General features: G+C 48.1%; 2 protein-coding genes across 7 annotated transcripts; one reads left to right on the top strand and one right to left on the bottom strand.

Moving 5' to 3' along the window:
- The first annotated feature begins 2,778 nt into the window (after positions 1 to 2,778).
- On the top strand, positions 2,779 to 6,570 carry LOC130517632 (protein sidekick-2). 2 transcript variants are annotated; one of them, XM_057019640.1, is made up of 15 exons: positions 2,779 to 3,090; positions 3,186 to 3,233; positions 3,304 to 3,421; positions 3,502 to 3,650; positions 3,748 to 3,893; positions 4,115 to 4,256; positions 4,337 to 4,425; positions 4,492 to 4,702; positions 4,779 to 4,958; positions 5,043 to 5,183; positions 5,347 to 5,502; positions 5,608 to 5,751; positions 5,832 to 5,913; positions 5,992 to 6,073; positions 6,145 to 6,570. In XM_057019640.1, exons 1-15 carry the CDS (start codon positions 2,973 to 2,975, stop codon positions 6,484 to 6,486), a joined length of 2,148 nt encoding a protein of 715 aa, XP_056875620.1. In that variant the 5' UTR covers positions 2,779 to 2,972; the 3' UTR covers positions 6,487 to 6,570. The 2 variants fall into 2 exon arrangements, with proteins under 2 accessions (XP_056875620.1, XP_056875621.1); XM_057019641.1 differs by having other exon boundaries at positions 2,783 to 3,090; positions 3,186 to 3,421; positions 3,732 to 3,893.
- A 12-nt stretch (positions 6,571 to 6,582) lies between these two features.
- On the bottom strand, positions 6,583 to 13,308 carry srek1 (splicing regulatory glutamine/lysine-rich protein 1). Of its 5 annotated transcripts, XM_057019648.1 has the most exons (13): positions 12,758 to 12,894; positions 12,091 to 12,267; positions 11,767 to 11,930; positions 11,255 to 11,380; positions 10,821 to 10,936; positions 10,604 to 10,750; positions 10,345 to 10,523; positions 10,138 to 10,268; positions 9,951 to 10,053; positions 9,767 to 9,853; positions 8,555 to 8,620; positions 8,369 to 8,483; positions 6,583 to 8,227 (listed from the first exon to the last, which is right to left on the bottom strand). In XM_057019648.1, the coding sequence occupies exons 4-13, from the start codon at positions 11,283 to 11,285 to the stop codon at positions 8,075 to 8,077; spliced, it is 1,128 nt and encodes a 375-aa protein (XP_056875628.1). In that variant the 5' UTR covers positions 11,286 to 11,380; positions 11,767 to 11,930; positions 12,091 to 12,267; positions 12,758 to 12,894; the 3' UTR covers positions 6,583 to 8,074. The 5 variants fall into 5 exon arrangements, with proteins under 5 accessions (XP_056875628.1, XP_056875627.1, XP_056875625.1 ...); XM_057019647.1 differs by having other exon boundaries at positions 11,767 to 12,267; XM_057019645.1 differs by lacking the exons at positions 11,255 to 11,380; positions 11,767 to 11,930; positions 12,091 to 12,267 and adding an exon at positions 13,042 to 13,308 and having other exon boundaries at positions 9,951 to 10,050; positions 12,758 to 12,891.
- Positions 13,309 to 13,347: the final 39 nt, after the last annotated feature.

The raw sequence follows: 13,347 nt of genomic DNA on the forward strand, positions 1-13,347 counted from the left end.
GCCTTATCTTGATGCTGGGCGGGTTAAACTGCATGTCTAATGTGAGGGATGGTGTGATTATGTTCAAAGGACAACTTCTCATTTTCAGTGCCAAAGATCTTTTGATTATGCTTCTTTACCCTTTTTTCATTGCCTCTCCCTCTCAAAAAGTCCATCATCGGTGATTCCAGTCAGGGCACACATATATAAACACGGTTTACATGTTTTTATGGCTCACATGACCTATTTTTCCATTGTTGTTCCTTTAGCTGTGTCTGAACCACACCCACACATGACCGTGGATAGATGTGTGTTATCAGGGGAAAATAAGGGGAAAAAATAACTAAAAGATGAAACCGTGTTCACTCAAGTGAACACCCACACACACACCCACACACACACCCACACACACACACCCACACACGCACACACACCCACCCCCCCCCACACACACACACACCACACACACACACACCCACACACACACAGAAGTCAACAGCTTGTCTGCCATGTAGCCTCATCGTTAAGCCTTAAACCAACAGGCACTCAAATAAGCAAAACTTCCGCTTTTTCTAATCCTTCTTTAAATTATTTTAAGGCAGGCTGGGTTCCTTTGAGCAAACAGCGGCTGTGTATTTTTCGCCTCTCCATCCAGGCTTCTCCTCCTGCAGAATGTTGACATTCGGATAGATTCTGTGTAAACTGCTAAACCAACTCCCACCTGTCATGCCTGAAACTCAGAAACATCATTTTCACGTTCTTAAAACCGATGTTAAAAATCGGTAAAAGGTCAAAATAGATCTAAATATAAGTTTAAAAGAAATCACAAGTGAATTACTATAAACAGGACATCATTGACTTTATAACTCCCCAAATCACCCTTTATATTTTTATTATTATTGCTGTTATTATACGTCAAGCTTTATACGTCAATTGTTCAAATATTTGATCGTTTTTGTATTTCTTGTTGCGTGTTTTTTGCATACCCAGATTGGCCACACGGGGAAGGTGTTTCTCCAGGGATATTCTCTCCCCACCGTCACTTGCTCGGCTCCAGGTTTTTTGCTGCGCTTCTATAAAAGGTGCAATTTCTTTTTGTCTGTTCTTTTGTGTCACCGTGTGATGAAACCTGTTGGTGGCAAGTTGCAGACACCTGAAATGTCAGGATTTAATGCTTTTATCAAAATTTGACCGGTCAAGACTGTCCCACGCAAGCGTTCAAGGTAAAGGGTGTTGAAATGTTAGAAAATAGTAGAATGATGGCGGCCGTACGGATTTTATGTCAAAATGTCTTTTTTTTTAAAAAAAAATCTCAAAAAATCGATTTAGTGTAATTTTAACTCATTGATGACTAACTTACTTAGTTGTTCAGAAAGATCCCCGCTTTTCTGCCACTGAAACTGTGAAGATTCTGATCAAAGCAAAGCGAGACCACAGATTTCAGCTCGCAAACGTGATCAGCTGATCTGAAGGATAAGGGCAAAGGTGGGGAATTTCATGTGCGAGTAACAGACGAATAGGCCGATTCGTTCTCTGACTGAGTGGAAATAAAGTTCATGTGCAGTTCTTTCCTCTCAATTTGATCATTTATGTTTAAAATGTGCTCCTGGGATGAGAGGATGACGGTCTACGTGTGGAGTGAAGCGTTTTCCTCTCCAAAGTTAATTAGAACATTCCTTTAGAATATCTGCAGTGACGAAAAAAATGTTTTTAAAAATACATTTTAACCCCCTTCAAACCAGAAGTGGGAGGAAGTCCAACCCAAACTGCGTCAAAATGAAACTATGCAAAACTCAGATGCAAAAATCTGAATTTTCTCCCTTTTCTGATGAAAGAAATGACCTTTTGAGAGCGAATACATGCGAAATAAAAGATAAGCATCGTTGGGCTGCAGTGTCATCAGCAGAGTGAGAACAGAGCTTCCTGTGAGAATGTGCCGTCAACATGAACGGAGTTTACCGTCATGAACCCAACACAAGAAAAACAAGTAAAAACAGCTTTTGCACGTTTATTAGTGAGACCTGATTAACGCCTTCCCCAGCGCCGGTGTTCTGAAGCCAGTCTGTCAGCAAGTGGATTTCTGAGAGAAACAGAGGACACTTCTGCTGTTTGGATTTAGTCATTTAGGTTTTTTTTTCAACGAGGGAGTGGGTGGGGGTCAAAGTTCACTGGAACGACTCTGGCCCAAGGAGGCGTTAAGATGAAGAGTCCGCTTTCATTTCTGTTTGAAGCTGCCCTGTACAGTTGACTGTATTTTTCACAGTGTTTAAAATATCTCTGGACCCGAACGCTGCGTTCTTGCTGCTTTGCCACTTCCCCAAAACTGCAGCAGCAGTGGGAGTTTGTTTACCCTTAAATGATTCAGAATGGTTAAAAGGGAAACGTTTTGGTGCAAAGGCGCATCAAACAGATGCCCTGCAGTGGTGAATCTGAGTCAAATCGCAGCTCACCGTGAGTAACTGCGGGGAGGAGGTTTCCTCGAGACGTATCGGGGGTTTTTGAGGCGGCTATACTGAGGTTCTGGTATTTTTACTCAGAAAAGGCAACTGTGGCGCGGAGAAATTAGACATGATGATTTGTGGGGCTCTTCAAGCCCCTTTTGAAACAAAAGCTGCACTTTCAGCCGAACAGCTTTGAAGAAACGGACCAGTTTATAGTTTCCATTTACATTGTAAATACTATAAACACATTTTCTCCTCCAGTCTTTAAAAGGAATCCTCTCTGCCCTGATGCGCCTCTTCTATTTCTAGAAAGAAGAACATGCATGTTTTTCTTCCCCTTCCTCCAGGGACTCCTCCTCACACTCGGTTGTTCTATGAACCCACTCGAGCGTGTCCCCTCCCCCCCACCACCCACACCCGCCTGACTATAACTCCTCAGCATGTTTCCTCCTGGCACCACTTCTCCGGCGGTGCTGGGCTACCTCGCGGTCCAGTCGGACTCCGGGCCGATACATCAGATCCGGACTGTTCACATGCCGTCGCTGCAGCAGGATGACGAGCTGCCGCCACCAGATTTCACATGAAAGATCTGGCCCGGATACCACTCGCACCCGAGGCTTGCTCCTCGCGCTGGTCGCCGCGTTTCATCACGCAGAGGCGGTTTTTCCAGGTGAATTCTCTATTTTTTTTGGCCTGTTGCTATGTCACAAAGCTGGATGCCTTTGCCACAAACCTTCAGCGGCTAACTGGATGTTTCATTTAAAGCTGCGGAGAGTTGCAGAGACGTTCTCCAGCACTGCAGGAACGAGCCAGGTAACACCCAGGAGAGCACACCCAGGTTTCACCCTCAGCTCAGAATGAAGGTTTGCCAAACTCCTTTCAGATGGAGTTCACGATTTAGACTGTTTTTGGGAGCGTGCGCATCGTGGTAGACACTTCTGCACGTGGAAGCCCGGCCGAGACCCATCAGAGAAGTACTACACGCTCCTCATCCATCAGACGTGAGTGGGACCGCGTCTCTCCCCGAAAGACGTTTGGTTGTTTCTGTGGTTTGACTTTTGAACCTCCTTTTGTCTTGAAGCAACAAATGTACACTCTACACCAACCGCACCAGCACTAGAGTCAAAATCAGCGTGTTAACGGATAAGGTGCTGAAGGCAGATGTTTTTGAAATCGGCGTCTCGGGCGTCTGCACCAAAGACTCGTTCCAGGGTTCAATGAAGAACCTGAGTGAGTCTGGAGAAAACAAAACAAAACAAGCACCCTCTACTACAAAACAACCCAAATAGAACAGTTTTCCTCAAATGACAGGAAGTCTGTTTCTCAGGCCGATGTGGTCCCCCGGATAACGTGTCCTTCAGGCGCAGCGAGGGGAGAATAAATGTGAGCTTGACCTGGCACCCGAAAGAGATGAAGTTGATTAATCACTTCAACGTGACCTACTGGGCGCAGGGCAGCCCGGGGTGGAGCAAGGTCAGTCCCTTCACCCCACCAGGCCTTTGTCTTCCTCCTCTTCAAACCTGTTGCGTTCTTCAGCTTCTCCTTCGCCGCTCAGCCTCCATTTTTAACCTGGCAGGAATCTACCGGCTTTCAAGTCATTTCAGGAGATGATGCATTCGTCATTCACCTACCTGTGAAACCGAGCTGCTTCCTGTCTTATCTCCCGCCGATCTTCCTTTGCATGATGCTCGCAGGCGTCGCAGCAGTCTGAGAATGCGACGGCAGGCACCGTGGGGAGCGTGGACTCCTCCCTGGCCTACAGCCTGGAGATACGCTGCGTGAACAACAGCGAGTGCAACCAATGCATGCTGAGCCCCGTCTACAGCGTCCCGCCAGGTGGGTCCACTTTCCCCAGGATCTCCAGCGTTTCTGAGGCTGTTCCAGCTGACAATCACCCTTTATCGGCTCCGTCTCAGAACTGACCACAGCGCCTGACCTCGTTGACCTCAAAGAAGCCGACGATGCGGCGATGGGAGGCCGTCGGACGGTCTCCGTGGCGTGGAAGGTGCGGAACCGGAACCCGTCTTGGTGTTTGCCGCTCTGCTGTGATAACGTTAACTCCTGGTGTTAGCTTGATCCAGGCAAGAACGCGCACGACGGCTACAACGTGACCATCGGCAAAGCGTCAGGAGAGGCCCCCAGGGAGTCGTTCAACACCACGGAGCGTCAGGTCACGTTCATCCTCTCCTACTCCTCCTACCACCTTGAAATCAGCGCCTTCAACAACGTCAGCACCTCCCCGCCCCTGCGGCACACCATACGGCGGCGGGAAGAGCAGCTGGGTGAGCGCTCTTCTCTCCTTCCTTCCCTCCCAAGTGAACGTGCCCGACTGAAGCCTCCCGTTTAACGTGGTCACAGGTGTTGGAGCTGGGAAGCCCAACGTGACGGTTCACAGCAACAGGTCAATCAACATTTCCTGGAGGGACGACCTGATGGAAAAGTACGTCTGCTATTCCGCGGAGTGGATGGTGCGCGGGCAGAAAGCTGCGTACATGTCCTATCACAGCAAGGGCAGCTCCAGGATGCTGAATTTCCTAGGTGAGGGACAAAGTTCTGCTTGGGTCTTCTGCAAACTCATATTTGGCTAAAGCCCAATCTGACTGAAATGCCCCTTTTTTAAAGATGATATCGAATCTTTGGAGCCTTACAGAAGATACACCCTGACGCTGCACGTGCGGCCAAACAAGGACACCTGCAACTTGAAGCTCGTCAACAACAGCGAGAGCACCTACGGGACCACGCAGTTCTACTTCCTGGAAGGATGTAAGTCACGGGGCGCCTGCTGTTAGAAAATTACCGCGGCATTTGAACGTCGCATTATAACGAAGACTTGAATTCAGGATTAATTTAAATACCCAGAATGCAATTCAAGAAAGCGAACTCCTCCTCCTCGGTCTATAACCTCGGTTTGACCTTTGTTCCTCAGCCCCCGTTGGTGCTCCAAACGTCAGCAGCTACAACACGACGCCGGACTCCGCAGTCTTGCAGTGGTCCTCCATCCCAGAAGAAGAGGCCCGGGGCTTCCTACTGGGTTACGTAATCTTCTATACCATGTACCGGTCGGAGGCAAGGATGGTGAAAAGTAAGGATGGGACCAGGATGACCCTGGAATACCACCTCACCGGGGGGGAGCACTTAAGAGCAGATTCCCACCACCTTTCACTGAAGAGCATCACTCTGATTGCAGATGTTACCGTAAATCCAGATGTGAACAGGCACACACTGAAGGGTCTGGAAAGCGGGGCGCCATACGAGGTCCAGATATCTGGATTCACGCAGGCAGGATTGGGAGTCCGAAGCAAATTGATAGCCTTCAAGACAGATAATAACGGTTATATCCCGTCTTCCGATTCCAAATTTCCCCTCAGAAAGCTGATTTTAACGGGTTTTAACTCATTTTCTTCTTCGTAGAGTACTTCAAGCCGAGTGGGATCATCAAATTGACAGTGATCATGGCAGTTGTACTGATCTTCGGAACTACCATCATTAAAAGGCAGGCCATCATCTAAAATGCCTACTTTTCTTTCCTGAACACCGAAGCAACAATGTTTTCGGTCCTTCTGACCCACAGGGCCAAACGGACTCTGTGGCCAAGCATACCCAACCCCGAGAAGAGCAACACGCTGCAGAAGATAGAGATGACCAACGAGCTGGTAGGTTCCTGTTCTCATTAAGAGACGTTCGAGAGATTTTACAGGACTGAGGGTGTTTTGGCTCCTCTCAGGAGCTGCTGCAGTCCATCAGCACCCTGAGGGTGGAGGACTGGGAGACAGACAGCCTGCAGATCATCAAGAGAGAACAAATCACCACTGCCTTCATCTCTGCGGGGATACCGTCTCTCCCAGAGGACTCGGAGGACGAGCTTGGAGACGTCCAGGAGACCCAGGCCGCTCTCCCCGCCCTCGTGGGTGGATACACCACCATGGAGATGTTCCGACAGGCGGTGCCGGCCAGCACGCCGGCCAAGCAAGAGGGGGAGCCGGACGTGACGACGATGAGGTCGCAGCTGGACTATGTGAGACAGTTCAGCACCGACTCCACCTGCGACGATCGTGCACTCCAGTAAAGACACACAGCGAGAGGACCGGTGCCCCTTTGTGTTGCCGGAGACATTAAATATATTTAAAATACACCCTAGTGCACCCACGAATGACTCCAGAGGTAAATTTGTGCCTGAAATGCATCTTTATTACACTTTTTTTTGTAGAAATGTTAGATAACAATTGTTACGTCAACCCAAAAAGAAAATACTGGACATCCAAACTCACAAGGACAACTGGAATCTTCCACCTGCAGCATCGACGACACACAACGGTACAAAAATAAAATACTGCGCATACTGTCATTTGGGCCGGAGCCGCTCCCCGTTCGCCTTCTACCAGGACCTGGAGCCCAGCACGGACACTCTAAAAGACCAAGAACTGCAGTTAAATTAGTGTACCACTAGAATTTGGCCGGGAAAATTCATGGAAGCAAAGGAAATGGGTCAGCACCATCAGTACCACGGATAAAAGAAGCATCGACACTTCGGCTCTACTGAACACACCTGACGACCTGTTTCATTAAAAACCATAAAAATCCGGTTCCATCTTTCGCTGAATACTCTGTATTGTAATGTTCTGTCCAATCTGTACAGGCACTCTCGTTCCTGACCTTTGCGTATTCACTCAACCGTCACCGTCTTCTTGAAAGGCAAGAGATTAAATACCACTGAAATAAAAACCAAGAAATGGTGACTGATGATGATCAAAGCACCAACAGGAAAAGGAAGGGAGATCTGAGTGGACCTAGCTGAAATCACGCATACATGCAGATATATGCTACAGGCATCCTTGAACACGCCTGCACCTCAGCGCCGTGGAGACCGTTCTACTGGATCTTTAACCAGTAAATATATTCACGCCGGTGATGCAAACTGATCTTCAGTCAACCTTTCAGGTAAAGGAAGTTGCTGTCGGAACCTCACTAAGGTTGGGGGATTTTATTTTAACATCAAGCGTAGGAACTACGCGACGGTGACGACACCTTGCTGATGTGCAGTGAAGATAGTGATTCTATATACACCAGTTACCACGGTAACCACCTCAAACTTGCCACAGCTATGGGCACTCGGAAAAGGCAAAACAAAAAGCACGGCGCTCAACTCTGCAGAGTAATCCGCTCACTTTCACACCATGATCACTAAAATCCGTTGGCAATGAATCCCCCCCCAGTGGAAACAGACATGATAAAATCTCTCCACCACCTACAAATGTTTTTAAACTCACAAATAAATTATCATGGCGTACGATTTTTAAAAAATGAGTGATTCATGGACACGCGTAGGTGCTACCTATCAACATCTGCAACCATTAGGGGGACAAAATCAATACTACATAAATATGAACCATCTCACTGGGGCAACAGATTTTTTGGGCAGGCCACGATTTAGTTTCCATCCATGACACTTCGAGCCGACCATCTTTAAAACACGCAGTGATACTTCGGGTTTAGAAACATCTGTACGCAGGCGTTCTCCACCGTAGCTGCAACTCGCCTGCTTGCAGGATCTAAGGTATAAATATACACTATGTACAGTCAGGATAAGGCAGCCGCGCACGTCTGTAAACGTGCGATGGGAAATGAACACCAGACTGGTTCCTCGGGTGACGTAATCATCGCTTGACGCCGTCTGCATCCTCCATGTTGACGGTGGTGTAGCTGCCGTTGTATTGGCCAAGAGGCGATGATGTCATTTCCTCTCCGGGGGTGGGCGAGCGCCCTCTGTCGCTCTGATCGTCTTCCTCTCTGTGGGAGACCTTTCCCACCTGACATTAAAAAAAATAAAAAATAGCATGAGCAACAGTTCTTTCCTTCATCACCGATTGGCTGTTGACAAAGACGGCGTGATGCATAATGAACAGGTAATCACCATAGTTACACACATAAGAGCGTCATGTCAGTGTTACCTTCGTGGACTTGGCCCTGCTCCTTATCCTGTCCTCGTCTTTGTGGCTCCTCTTCCTCGAGATGGAATGCTCCCTTTTGTCCCTGCTGCGCTCGCTCTTCTTGTCTTTCTTCCCTCTGCAAGAATCAAAGTTGGGGGGGTGAAGACCTGCTGGAGGTTCCAACCCAGTTCTGGTGGCTGGACCTACCTTTTCGGCGAGGGGGATCGGGCTTTTCTTCGAGGGCTTTTGGATCGATCTCTGCTCCTCCTCCTCCTGATTAATTATCACATGTCTGATTAGAGGTACCAATCAACATCACCTCCATGTCTGAGTCAGTGTTACGAGCTGGCGTTTTTAAGCAACTTTGTTCAGTTAGACCAGCGCTTCTCAAATAGTGGGGTGGGCGCGTGTGACCCCGGAGAACATGTTTTTTTTTGCCGTACTAGAATAAAGTGTAATTGCACATCCCGTGCGCACACACCACAGAGCAAGAGATAGGAAGTGCAGTGAACAAACCACCAAGAGACGGCATGAAAAAATACTTAACAGTGATGAAAAGAAAGGAGGAGAGAGACGGAGATAATGAGACAAACGAAAGCTAAGACGAGGAAATATGACGAAGCATATATAGCGCTTGGCTTCACTGCGACTACGGTGGGAGACGAGGAAAGACCGGTGTGTTTACTAAAATGTTGGCAGGACAGCATGAAGCCAAATAAATGAAGGCGTCACTTAAAGACATTACACCCCAGTCACGCTGATCAGCCGCTTGAGTTTTTTCGGCAAAAACGTGCCAAATATTGGCAACAATCATCCCGCTTTGGTCTATATTTCTTTCTTTTTTTGTTTTCTTTAATATTAATAAGGATACAATGTTATGCAGAGGTGTACTTATAACAATTTCATAGACAAATGATACTAATTATAGTCACGGCGGGGGGGGGGGGGGGGGGGGGCACAAAATGTTTTCTTCTTCCTAGGGGGGGCGTAACAGAAAATAATTGAGAAGCACTGAGTTAGACACGGGTGGCACAGTGGTGTGGTGGTTAGCACTGTTGCCTCACAGCAAGAAGGCCCTGGGTTCGATCCCCGGTTGGCACTGAGGCTGGGGACTTTCTGTGTGGAGTTTGCATGTTCTCCCTGTGCCTGCGTGGGTTCTCTCCGGGTACTCCGGCTTCCTCCCACAGTCCAAAGACATGCATGATTGGGGATTAGGCTTATTGGAAACTCTAAATTGCCCGTAGGTGTGAGTGTGAGAGTGAATGGTTGTCTGTCTATATGTGTCAGCCCTGCGATTGACTGGCGTCCAGTCCAGGGTGTACCCTGCCTCCGCCCATTGTGCTGGGATAGGCTCCAGTCCCCCCGCGACCCTCAGTGGAGGAACAAGCGGTAGAAAGTGAGAGAGTGAGTTAGACACACCTTGAGCGGCTCAGACTGCGTCTCTTGTCCCTAGAGCGAGAGCGCCTCTTGTGGCCATGTCGGGAACTGTTGGAATTAGACCCAAACCTGCAATTATGAGAGAATGAATTACGACTGAACCTTTGATGTGAGAAATCTAAAACAATGAGCTGCCACACATAAGACATTCTTATCAGTGCCTCACCTGTGTTTTGAACTGGATCTTTTCTTGGGTACTCTGGAGCGAGAACACGAGCGGGACCGTCGAGGCCGTCTGGAGTGACTGGTGGAATGCCTCTCTGTGCCTACTGAGATGGGAACACCTGCCTCAGCAACAGAATGGAAGCTGGATCCGCCGTGTTAGTGCTTAAACATGTGGTTAAACTCTGTACCTGGCTCTATAGCAGCAGCGATCGTGGACTGGGCTTCCCTCACCCTCTTCATCACGCTTTCTAGCTCTTTGGCAGCAGCCTGCGGTGTCAGCTCTGGAGGTTTGACGATGGCATTGTTGGAGTGATTAATCCTGAAACACACACGAGACTTTACTCAACCCCGGTCGCTCTCACGGAGGACGTTTGACGGCCGAGTTAAACACGGACTTCAGGGGTCGGTCTCCGAACATGACCCCGTTGAAGGTCAGCGCTCTGGCAACAGACTCTTGCTCAGAAAACTCCACGAAGGCGAAGCGTGTCGGCTGGGTCTCGTCTCCGGCCATTCGCACAAACTTTACGCTTCCCACCTGCCTGAAGAACTCCAGCAGCTGGTCTGCCGTGGTGGTCTGAGGACAGGAGGAATCAGGTAACGGTCAGTCAGCTGACCTTTAACATGTTGTCCCCCTTTGATCTGACATTTAGTCACCTGAGAGTTCAGGTTGCCGACATAGACGGTCCGCCTGATCTCATCCACCTTTGTAGGATCCACATTCCCCATGAGGGGAGGCTGAGAGGACACAGATGCCGCGAGGTCCAGACTGGCTGACATCCGATTCACTACTGGAAGGTTCAGCTGTGGGGAAAGACAATGTAGTCAGGCTTCTCCTGCATAAAGCAGCAGCACAGAATGAAGGCTGACTCACATTCTGAAGTGGATTTGGAGCAGGAATGGGTAGCAGCCCCCCACCGGGAATCAGACTGGGCACCGGTGTGGAAGGTGCCAACAGAGACAACGCCTTGGCCTCCTCTGGGATTTTCCCTGCAGGACAGATGGACAGATAAGTGAAGGAAGTAGCAGGACTCTCTGTCTCCTCTATGCCTGCACAATTAGCCCACTGTATTCTAGAAAGAAAGAGAGAATAAACTTCCACAAACAGCCTACAAGTCTATCTAAAACCAGACTGAGCATCCTTACACTGCCTTTAAATTAGTCTTCTCACTCATATTGAAATACTGTCAATCAAAAGCTTTTACTTGTTTCATAACCTAAAACTGAGTCCTTGGTCTCTTTTCACAGGTCAAAAAAAAGAAAGAAAACAATGCAGAGAATGATTTAACACTTTGATGCATGGGTCACCTGTACTGGAAACATATTGGTCATGAACCATACGAAATCAAGCACGGGCGCTTTTCCGTGGGGGGGGCGATCGTTTCGCAGTGTTGGAAAGGTGTGCAACACAAGACAACCCCAATGGCTGCATCACTAATAGCACACAAGGACATCAGATACAGAAAAGAACAACAATTTTAAGATGTGTAGGAAATGTTAGCCAAGTCTTAGCTACAAAAACAACCCGATAGGACGTTTGCTCAGTCCCGCTATGGAGCGACTTCTGCTGGACAAGACGACTAAGTTAAAGCTAAAGACAAATTTACTCATTTGATTACAGCCTGTCTAACATGCTATCGCTCGTGCACAGCTTGGACATGTATTGCAAAGAAAACAACAGCGCGGTAAATTACTGCATGTGTCTCTAACTTTAAACAGAAAATGAGCCGCGATAAAAGGATGGATGTCCATCCACTGTGTAAAAAATTGAAGGGAAATGCAACAAGGATGTCAAAACACTGTGTTCAAATGACGTTTACATTGCTGGGCTGACTTTTAAAATATCTATCCCCTGGCTGTGTCAACGGGACAAGATGAGAGCAGTGTCAAGTGTTAGTCATCCTCCTAATATTCCATGTGTGACACACATCCCACCGGTGTGCTGTAGCAACCTGGAGAGAATTCAATCACACACAAGCTGCAGCTGTAGCAGAAAAGAGAGAGGGGGTTGGGGGGGTTGGACAATAATCAAAACAACAAACCAAAATAACAAATATAACAGCGCTACAGATAAGCATTACTGTACTTTCTAAATAGAGACAGTCAGAATTGGACAACATGGGAGAGTATGAAAGAAAACAAACCAAAAAAAGGAAAAAACAAAAATCAAAAGAGACAAGGTGTCCATCTTGGAAGGCTCAGCGGGCTATTCTCCTGGTCACATTCCCCCCTTGAAGGCTGCGCTGGCCCGATCGGGGATAGTGGCTTGGAAAACAATGCCTGACTCAGGCTAGTGTAGTGTAACAGCTGGGCCAGGCTATCTGATATGCACACATAATCACACAGAAAAAACATACAAAACCAAATTAATAAACTCAGTAGCCATCCAGCACCATGTCACGTGGACAGAAAAATGATCAGGTTAGAGGTGGTATCATTTTGGACTCTACACAAATAAGGGGAGGGGGGAAATAAAGGCAATAGAATGAAGATAGCAGTGGTTCCTTGGCACAAGTGCCAAAGGACCCAGTGATTATAATGGTGTTATATTAGACATATTCCATAGAAAGTACCTATAGACAGCAGCACTGAATGGGAGGTTTTAAAGTTATCTAGCTGGAGCTTGAGTTACTCATCCTGCAGCCTGTGTCCAATACTTAAAGTCAAAGGCGGTTTAATTCAGATCTCACCGCTGCCCAGCAGTTTCCACGGGATTAAAAAACAAAACACAACACGATTCAACCGAATCACGTTTGCACAGGGAGATTAAAGGGAGGATGGCAGGTGTTCAATCGAGCAGGAGGTACTCACCTTCAGCACATGGGACTACAATCAAAGCTCTGTCAATGAAAACAGTGTTGGTGAGATGCTGCGCCACACCAACACTGGACGGGTCTCGGTACTTAATGTAACACACTTTGGAAGAGAACGAGAGCGCGGCATTGCTGTGGAAGAGGAAAAGAAAGGACAGGCGAGTTTGTTTCCCCCCCGGCATGTTGAATAATGAATGGTTGGTTACTCCTGTCTACATGGACCGCGGCGAGGCCGCAGGTCCGCGGTGTTGCCTGGCTACCACAGCGGGGAAACGGGCTTACTCAGGTGGGTAGAGCCGCAGCTCGTCGATGTCCCCCAGGAAACCGAAGAGAGTGCGCATCTGCTCACTGCTGACGGCGGAGGACAGGTTTGTGACCTGAACGACATTAGTCCCCGGGATCCCACTCATTGTGCCGAGTGATATAGGTGCTCTAAAATCTTTAAGCCGTGTTTAAATGCAGTTAATATTTGATTCTCCGCTCGATTTATGCCGAACATCCAGACAGATTGACTCATTCGCTTCCCCGTGATTGGGACAGATAAGGACCAGTAAGACGCACTACCGCCCCGCGCAGGTTGGCAGTGGA

The sequence above is a fragment of the Takifugu flavidus genome, chromosome 20 (genome assembly GCF_003711565.1).
Source record: "Takifugu flavidus isolate HTHZ2018 chromosome 20, ASM371156v2, whole genome shotgun sequence".
Lineage (NCBI taxonomy): Eukaryota > Metazoa > Chordata > Actinopteri > Tetraodontiformes > Tetraodontidae > Takifugu > Takifugu flavidus.

What these genes read in the sequence shown, in the direction of transcription:
- LOC130517632 (XM_057019640.1), top strand. Translation starts at nt 2,973, where the DNA reads ATGACGAGCTGCCGCCACCAGATTTCACATGAAAGATCTGGCCCGGAT. An exon ending in GCGGCGGGAAGAGCAGCTGG is followed by an intron (nt 4,703 to 4,778) that starts GTGAGCGCTCTT and finishes ACGTGGTCACAG; the next exon opens with GTGTTGGAGCTGGGAAGCCC. An exon ending in CTTCAAGACAGATAATAACG is followed by an intron (nt 5,752 to 5,831) that starts GTTATATCCCGT and finishes TCTTCTTCGTAG; the next exon opens with AGTACTTCAAGCCGAGTGGG.
- srek1 (XM_057019644.1), bottom strand. Translation starts at nt 13,169, where the DNA reads ATGAGTGGGATCCCGGGGACTAATGTCGTTCAGGTCACAAACCTGTCC. An exon ending in CTCCAAATCCACTTCAGAAT is followed by an intron (nt 10,751 to 10,820) that starts GTGAGTCAGCCT and finishes CTTTCCCCACAG; the next exon opens with CTGAACCTTCCAGTAGTGAA. An exon ending in TTCGGAGACCGACCCCTGAA is followed by an intron (nt 10,269 to 10,344) that starts GTCCGTGTTTAA and finishes TGTGTGTTTCAG; the next exon opens with GATTAATCACTCCAACAATG.